Source organism: Sylvia atricapilla, chromosome 23 (assembly GCF_009819655.1).
Source record: "Sylvia atricapilla isolate bSylAtr1 chromosome 23, bSylAtr1.pri, whole genome shotgun sequence".
NCBI lineage: Eukaryota > Metazoa > Chordata > Aves > Passeriformes > Sylviidae > Sylvia > Sylvia atricapilla.
The window spans coordinates 7,295,797-7,303,392 of NC_089162.1; the positions used below are offsets into that span (position 1 = coordinate 7,295,797).

Below are 7,596 nucleotides of genomic sequence, written 5' to 3' on the forward strand. Positions count from 1 at the left end.
TGATGCAAGCAAAACCACCGAAACTCACATATCTTCTTGAGGTGCCACTGGCACAAATGTCCCCAATCAACAGAAAGCAAACAGCCACTTGCCTTGTTAATAAACACTTATTACTTCTATACAGAAACCCTCTGCAAGACTGTTAGTTAGACCTATACAGGAAAAATACGTATGTACATTTATGACAGGAAAGAAAAGCACTGACTGTGGTAAGGCCACAGACCTGCACCTTCTCCTTCACCCAAGTGCAGCAGAGCTGCAACAGCAAAATAAGGCCCTGTGGCCCAATGTAAACAGTGCTAAGGAATCTGTTTAAGGTAAGTTTCACAACAAAGGGGATAAACTGGTATTTTGGGAGATACTGAAGCGTGTTTTGGGGATGTGCAGTCTCTGCTGTGGAGAGGGGAGCTTTGTGAGAGGCCAGCCAGGGAAGAGAGAGGCCTCACTCTTCAGCTGAATGAATCTGTGCAACAGGCAAGGCCTTCTCTATGATCCAGGTCCAAAGGGTCCGGCTTTCTCTGCCACCTCCAGAGCAAGCTTCAAGTTCTGATCAAACAACTCGCACCTGAAACAGTCAGAAAAGCAAAAGGGATGACTTAACCTACCGCAGTGAGTTAACAAACCCAGCAAACGATCTTCACATCCTTTGGCTCTGCATCCTTCAAGGAGAGATTCAGGAAGTTATGACACAGCAATGTGACTGCTGTCGCAGTCTGCCTTGGTCCGTGGTTAAGATTAAAACTTCTTGTATAGGTCTGAATATACAGCAGGACAGTAGGGTTTGTGCCAAGGAAGTGCACCTCCCACTTCCCCAGCAGGGCCAGCACTAGAAAGAGCTTAGGTCTGTGTCCTCTCTCTGCAGCAGTGTACTGTGGCTTCCTTCCCTTTCCCGCAGCCAGTTCTGTTACTTAAGGACTGTTTGCATTTGCTACTGTATGGGCAGAAAGCTATGAGGGGTTGCAGCCAGATTACTAAAAGTGGCTTTTCCTTACCTTATTGGCATCTCCAGGGAGTAGAAAGGATTCTTCAGAGCGAAGTCTGAGTAAATCTCATAGATTTTGCGGAGAAGAGCATCTATCCCTGTCTGTCTTGGGTCAGCAAGAACCATGAATTTGATCCCTGGAGCCATAATGCCAGGAGCATAAGTAAGGCCAAGCACAGAGACAGCCCTGACAAAGCAGAGCGGTGCTAGGTGCCTAGGACTCCACGGTACCTGTCAGTGTCTGGAAGCAGTGCAGCTTGAAGGTGTCTGTCTCCAGCATCTCTATGCCGGAGCTCCCAACTTCAGGTGACAGCTGTGACCCGATGGCGAACAGCCTGTGGGGACAACCCCCTCAGCGCCTCTCACCACCCCTGCCCATGCCACCCCCGTCCCGTCACGGCCCACTCTCACTCACGAATGGAACATGGAGGCCAGCATAAGCTTCTCGTTGGAGGAGAGCCGGTGGCGGCCAAAGCGGATGGACACCGGGTAGTTGGCAGGGTTACCCAGGAACTCCAGCACGTCCTTCCCGTCCGCCGTGAAGCGACCGTTGACCTCGGTGCCGTTGATCGCGAGCACGGCGTGACCCACTGCGGGGAGAGCGCGGCGGTATCAGTCAGTCTGTCAGGCAGTAAGCCCGGATTCACCCGGCCCGGCCGGGCCCGGCCGGCCCTTCCCACCCGCCGCACCGCGGATGCCGTCCCGCTGCCCGAAGGCGACGACGACGCGCTCGTCATGCGGGCGCAGGACGAGATCGAGCGGAAAGCTGAACGTCTTCTCGGTGTCGGCGCGGGGCGCGTAGTGGTCCAGCTGGTAGATGAGGCCGCCAGCCTTGTTGACCACGTAGACGCTGAAGATGGCCATAGCGAACGGCCCGGGCACAGGCACTCCCCACCCCGCCCCGCAGCGCCCCTGCCTCCGCCCCGGCAGTGACGTCACGCCCAGCGGGGCCCGCCCCCGCCCCACGCCGGGCTCTTCCTTTCTCGCCGACATCTTGCGGAGCAGCCGCGGCCGCATCATGGTGAGCGGGGCCGGGCCGGGGAGCGGGTGGCGAGCCGGGCCGGGCGCCCCGAGAGACGCGGGCGGCTCCCTGAGCGGGGTGGGAACTCCTGCGAGGTGCCCGGGGAAGCGACCCTGTGCCTCCCCGCTCACCCCCCATCCTTCTCACCCTCTCGCAGCCGCCCAAAGACGACAAGAAGAAGAAGGACGCGGGCAAGTCCGCCAAGAAGGACAAGGACCCGGTCAACAAGTCCGGTGGCAAAGCCAAGAAGAAGGTGGGATCCGGCGGGACTGAGGGCTCGGAGGGATCTCTGGGCCTGGCGCGTGTGCAGCATGGCCGGGCCCCGAAAGCGGCGTGAGGGCGGGGACGAGCGTCTTGTAGTTAAAGGAGCCAGCTCTTAATCTGCGAGCAAATTGTACATAATAGTGTTAAATCCGAGTGACAGAAGGGTTTAGTCCTTTGATTTTTAGATACTGCAGGTATTTTATCCACAACACGTTAATTTACAAAGGCAGTTCTGTGCATCTCACTAGTCCTTTAGTTTGGGATGTGATACGGAGACACTTGATAGTGCGGTTCTTGGGTCACCGTTTAATTCCATCTTTTGTTCTTGCTTACATGATGGCTTAGGGAGGTGGTTTTTTTCTCTCTTTTTAAGTAGAAGTGGTCCAAGGGGAAAGTGAGAGACAAGCTGAACAACCTTGTCCTGTTTGACAAGGCCACTTACGACAAACTGTGCAAAGAAGTGCCCAACTACAAACTCATCACACCTGCAGTTGTCTCAGAAAGGCTGAAGATTCGAGGCTCCCTGGCTCGGGCTGCCCTCCAGGAGCTGCTCAGCAAAGGTAAGCACTCAGAAAAAAACAGCTGCTTGAATTGGCTGTTAAGTTTTACTTGCTTGCCCGGTAGCTTTTTTGCTGCATCTGAAGTGCTCCATGCTTAAATTGATTTTGGAGAGCCACTGCCTTAGCTTGCGTTTCAGAAGTGCTCCAAAGTATGGAGCAGCATAGAGACATTGCTGTAGTAAGAAAAATGTTGCCAGTAGGATGAGCCGTGATGTAATTGCAACAGGATGGGAACAAAAGACTTGCATAAGCTGCTAGCCCCTATTATTTCCTCTTGTATATTGCCCTGCCTCTCTAAAAGGGACCTCAGCATCCCTGGCATCTGTACATGCACACTCACATATTTTTGTTTTTTCATAGGGCTGATCAAACTGGTGTCCAAGCACCGAGCCCAAGTGATCTATACCCGAAACACAAAAGGTGGAGATGCGCCTCCTGCAGGAGAGGATGCCTAGGGAGGTGAGGCTGAGTGCTGTGGAGCTGAGTTGTGCTATGCAATGTATAATGGGTAACTTCCACATGACTGTGGTGGGCTGGTCTTCCAAACACTTGAGAGTATTTTGCTCACATCCTATGCAGCTTTCTGGGGAAAACATTACTGGAAAAATTGATTGTCCAGAATTAAAGAGCAGTTTCAGATTCTGTCCCTGTGCTCATTGGATGAACTATCATTTGATCCCCTCTCTGTGGGCTGCAGGACAAATGGGCATTTGTCCTCCCTGCTCTCACAGGACACCAGGCCAAGTGTTTCTGCTGGAATAAAACTGCCAAACTGTTTGCTTTGTGCTAGCCTGCTTTGACCTGGTTTTCTGATTGGGGACTTCTTGCTTTGCAGGTTCTCCAGTGACTTTGTCAACGATGCGTCATATGTAGATGCACATAATAAAATTACTGATTATAATTTTTCTTTGCTTTTTCAAGAATGTGTATGTTTCATTACTGATGCATTTATAGTGGATCCTGGTAGAGGTCATGGCTGTTGTCCTGTACCAGCCACTTTTTGTCTTTAGTGTTACAAATGTGTTGGTAAAAGGGAAAAAATTTCTGCATCACCTACAGCAGTCAGTGATGTTAGACAGTTTTAAGGATGAATGTTAGAATGAAGGAAAGCAATATAAAATTGAGTGAAAATATCAAACACCTGGTATTAGTGCCTGCAGGGTGGGCCCTGCATTTGAATTGAGTTTCAGTTGGTCTGCAAACAGAGGCATTTTAAAAAAAAAGAGTTTATTTCTCAAAAAATATTTTCTTTAGCAGGATGTTCCATGTCAGCATAGGCCACTGGCATCACGTGCTGTATAGAGTAGGCTTTCTGGTAGGGAAGATACAGCATCCACAGGAGCCTGCCCTTGCTGGCAGGACGTGACTTTGTGTGGCTTTAGATGCAATCCTCAGATGGACACTCTCCATAGCAGAGGTGATGTCTGGTGTTCCTCATCAGCTTTTTTTTCTTCTTTTCCCCTGATTCAGTTCTAAACTGATGCCTGAAAGAGAGCATAGAAGTCAGACTGCAGTAGCCTTTAGACGTGGCTAAGGAGCACTCTCCTTGAAAAATTAAGAACATGCTGTGTGTAGTGTTCTAGCATGGAAGCTCCCTCAATATTTTTGTTACCTCAGTGAGTGGTAGCTCCAGCTAGCTGACAGAGAGTTCTAGAACATTAAAAGGCACCAGTGGGACAGTCTGTAGGTCTGAAAGGTGACCCAAACAAAATAAGCCAGATGCCTTCATGTGTGCAGCCTCTACAGCCATAAGCATACTTCCTCGCAAGCCATGTGTGTGCTGCTCCAGGACAAGAATGGTACTCTGCTTGGATTAAACACTGTGTGGCATAACTCATACAGCCAGGATGGTGTTATGCTCGCTGCTACCTCAGAGCCTGCTCCATGAATAGCTTACATGGACAGAAGCCACAGACTCTGTCCCCTGGCATCCATCTATGCTGCCCTGAAGCTCACCGGGACTGCCACCTCCTGCCATGATTCCATACACGCCCAAAGGAAGGGAGCCAGCTGTCACTTGTCTGAGAGGTATGGTCAAAGTTGGCACCAACACGTTCCACTGGGAGCTTTTTTAGCTTCTGCTTCTCCTCTGAAAAAAACAATAGAATTGTAGAGTGGTTTGGACTGGAAGGGAACTTAAGGCTCATGCTGCAACTCCTGCACCACGGACAGGGACACTTTCCCCTAGACAAGGTTGCTCAACAGTACAAATACTTTGTTCAGCAAGTTTTTTAAATCGCTTCTGGTTCTCTAGCATGGTAAAGTGACTGTAAGATTAACTAAAAGGTGTGTGCAAGCTGCTCACTGTGTTTGAGAAATTCCTCATAGGAAGGTCCAATTTGTTGTTTATCTTCATCTTCTTCCTCTGTTAGCCACGGAGGTTTTGCGCCTAGAAATCACAGGGAATACTTACTTAGCCACTGAAGTTATCATAAACTGTGACAGGAGGAAAGTGTCCCCTCTTCCCCGTCTGCTGCTCGTGTTACCAAGCAAGTGACAAAGTGAACTCTGGGTGTTCTGAGAAAAAGGAGCTGGCTTCCTCAGCTAAGGCCATGGCAGATCACAACCCACATACACTCCCCACAGCCAGCATCATTAAGAATTTTTACTATGCTGATGTTTTCTTTTCCTCTAGTATGTCAAATATTGCCGAAAGAGTGACCACCTCCTGGTTATGCTGGAACTGCTTCAAAACTATTTTGAGTTATGCCTGTGACATTTGCAAGCCATGAGGTAGCAAGCCAGTAAGTCATGATGCAGGTTCACTTACCTGTGTGGACATTTCCTTTCCCTTCTGTTTCCTATTAACAGGAAAATGAAATGCTTATGAGAATCTTATGTTTAAGAGTATCTCTTAACAGAAGAGCATTGTCTTAACTCCCTTCCAGAATCAAGTTATATTAGAAAAAGACAGAGGAAAGCTCTTCTTTTTAAAGAGTTTGGTGGGGTTTTTTTTTCCCCACAGCATATTAAAGAATGTCTTCTGAATGAAAGTTAAACCTGGATAACTGAAACTGGGCTAGCTGCTTGCCCAAATCCACAAAGCTGTTCTTTTTTCTGATGGAGACCACCCCTGTTCTGCTTTGTGATATGCTGTAGGTGACTTGCAGTTAAATTGAAGTCACATCTGCTAGCCAGTCATACCTACCTGGTGGCCAATAAAGGTCAGAACCTTGCCTGATTCCATCCAGGCTAAATCAGGTCCCATCTGCATTCTGCTCGGGCCAGGCTGTTCTGCAGCACAAGAGCTGTCCCTGAAATTAGAGGCCAGTGCTTACGGTAGTGCATACAAAAGTTTGCAAAAGATTTGTAAGATCCTGATAATGACAGTGTCAAATACTCCATGTGCTTTAAGCAGGGATGCATCAGCTACTGCTAAGGAAAGTGGTGCTCACCGTTCAGGTCCTGCAGAGGGCCTGCAAACAGAAGGTCCTGCACAAAGTTCTGGCTCTGGTAGAAGCTGAGTGTGATTCAGGAAAAAGGAAGAATATTTCTGGTACTGAGCACAGCCCCATCCAGCCGCCCCTAGCCCCTCCCGAGCGCAGCCGGGTGCCGGTGGTGGAGGTGCGGAGTGCAGTGCCACTTCCCCGCCACGGTGCAGCCAGGGCAGGATACAGCTCACCGACCTGGAGCGCGGCTTGCACCGTCTCTCGCTGCCGGCGCTCGGCCTCTCGGATGTCAGCCGCCATCTGCGCGGAGAAGGCGGTGAGGCGGGGCCAGCGGAGGCCGGGCCGATGCCGAAGCGGGGAGGTGACTGAGATTACCTGAAGGATGCGCTCCTCCTCCCGCCGCTGGTGCTCGGCCAGCGCCCGCTCTAGAGCCTGCGCGAAGTGCTCGTACTCCTCGGCTGGCACCAGGCACTGCTCCCGCAGCGCCGCCTCCGCCCGGTTCTCCCGCCAGAACCGCGCCGTCTCCCGGTGGTGCTCGGGCCTGCGGGACACCGTGACACCGTCAGCACCGCCCGCACCCGGCCAAATGCCACAAGACCCCGGCAGCATCGACCCGCCCCGTTCCTGCCCACGCACCCGGCCAAGTGCCGCATCAGTTCGGCTTGCACCAGCGCCAGCCCGCCGCGCCGCCCGTCCCGCCGCACGCCGCGCCCGCAGCACGGGCACCACACGCGCCCATCGTGTTCCGCTGGGTTGTAGCGCCGCACGGCCGCGGCCCCATCGGCCACGGCCGCCGCTGCCCGCGCCGCTGCCGTCGCCTCCTGCAGCTGGGCCAGCGCCTCCCGCAGCCGCCGGCGATGCCCTGCGCTGTACAGGTGCCGGCGGCCCGTGAAGGCGCTGCGGCGGCACAGCCCGCAGTAGTGCACGGCCATGGCGGCGGCGCCACAGAGCGCAGGCGCGGCGGCGAGGCCCGGCCCCTCGGAGCGCGGCGCTCAGCGCGGCCATCTCGCGCAGGCGCGCCCCCGCTCGGGCCGCGCCGTGCCCTGCGCCGTCGGCGGCGGCGCTGACCGCCGCCACCGCCTCTGACGTGTGCCTCGTATCCGGAGAAGGGCAACGGGGCTGGTGCCGGGGCTGGAGCGTGTGTCCTGCGAGGAGCGGCTGAGGGAGCTGCGATTGTTTAGCCTGGAGAAAAGGAAGCTTATCCTACCACACTCTACAACTGCCTGAAAGAAGGCTGCAGCCCGGTGGGGGTTGGTCTCTTCTCCCAGACAATCAGTGATAAGACAAGAAGTCTTAGGGTGCACCAGGGGAAGTTTAGGTTGGGCATTAGGAAGAATTTCTCCAGAGAAAGGGTGATTAGGCACTGGAATGGGCTGCCCA

At 53.0% G+C, this 7,596-nt stretch overlaps 3 protein-coding genes across 4 annotated transcripts; 1 reads left to right on the forward strand and 2 right to left on the reverse strand.

Moving 5' to 3' along the window:
- Nucleotides 1-88: 88 nt before the first annotated feature.
- On the reverse strand, nt 89-1,976 carry TRAPPC4 (trafficking protein particle complex subunit 4). The gene is made up of 5 exons (XM_066334862.1): nt 1,672-1,976; nt 1,398-1,572; nt 1,214-1,317; nt 993-1,119; nt 89-565 (listed from the first exon to the last, which is right to left on the reverse strand). The coding sequence occupies exons 1-5, from the start codon at nt 1,973-1,975 to the stop codon at nt 487-489; spliced, it is 789 nt and encodes a 262-aa protein (XP_066190959.1). The 5' UTR covers nt 1,976; the 3' UTR covers nt 89-486.
- Nucleotides 1,977-2,000: 24 nt separating this feature from the next.
- On the forward strand, nt 2,001-3,282 carry RPS25 (ribosomal protein S25). Its single transcript, XM_066334650.1, has 4 exons — nt 2,001-2,081; nt 2,161-2,256; nt 2,644-2,827; nt 3,188-3,282. Exons 1-4 carry the CDS (start codon nt 2,001-2,003, stop codon nt 3,280-3,282), a joined length of 456 nt encoding a protein of 151 aa, XP_066190747.1.
- A 224-nt stretch (nt 3,283-3,506) lies between these two features.
- CENATAC (centrosomal AT-AC splicing factor) lies at nt 3,507-7,151 on the reverse strand. Of its 2 annotated transcripts, XM_066334860.1 has the most exons (9): nt 6,853-7,151; nt 6,592-6,757; nt 6,454-6,516; nt 6,223-6,287; nt 5,976-6,081; nt 5,598-5,628; nt 5,133-5,216; nt 4,784-4,916; nt 3,507-4,311 (listed from the first exon to the last, which is right to left on the reverse strand). In XM_066334860.1, the coding sequence occupies exons 1-9, from the start codon at nt 7,146-7,148 to the stop codon at nt 4,206-4,208; spliced, it is 1,050 nt and encodes a 349-aa protein (XP_066190957.1). In that variant the 5' UTR covers nt 7,149-7,151; the 3' UTR covers nt 3,507-4,205. The 2 variants fall into 2 exon arrangements, with proteins under 2 accessions (XP_066190957.1, XP_066190958.1); XM_066334861.1 differs by lacking the exon at nt 5,133-5,216.
- Between the last annotated feature and the right edge of the window lie 445 nt (nt 7,152-7,596).

Coding starts and splice junctions, on each gene's coding strand:
- CENATAC (XM_066334860.1), bottom strand. CDS start 7,148: ATGGCCGTGCACTACTGCGGGCTGTGCCGCCGCAGCGCCTTCACGGGC. Junction 6,758..6,852: donor CTGATGCGGCACTTGGCCGG/GTGCGTGGGCAG, acceptor GGTGTCCCGCAG/GCCCGAGCACCACCGGGAGA. Junction 5,629..5,975: donor TGACCTTTATTGGCCACCAG/GTAGGTATGACT, acceptor TCCTGTTAATAG/GAAACAGAAGGGAAAGGAAA.
- RPS25 (XM_066334650.1), top strand. CDS start 2,001: ATGGTGAGCGGGGCCGGGCCGGGGAGCGGGTGGCGAGCCGGGCCGGGC. Junction 2,082..2,160: donor CGGGCGGCTCCCTGAGCGGG/GTGGGAACTCCT, acceptor ACCCTCTCGCAG/CCGCCCAAAGACGACAAGAA. Junction 2,257..2,643: donor GTGGCAAAGCCAAGAAGAAG/GTGGGATCCGGC, acceptor CTTTTTAAGTAG/AAGTGGTCCAAGGGGAAAGT.
- TRAPPC4 (XM_066334862.1), bottom strand. CDS start 1,975: ATGTCGGCGAGAAAGGAAGAGCCCGGCGTGGGGCGGGGGCGGGCCCCG. Junction 1,573..1,671: donor GCAGCGGGACGGCATCCGCG/GTGCGGCGGGTG, acceptor CTCTCCCCGCAG/TGGGTCACGCCGTGCTCGCG. Junction 1,120..1,213: donor CTGCTTCCAGACACTGACAG/GTACCGTGGAGT, acceptor TTATGGCTCCAG/GGATCAAATTCATGGTTCTT.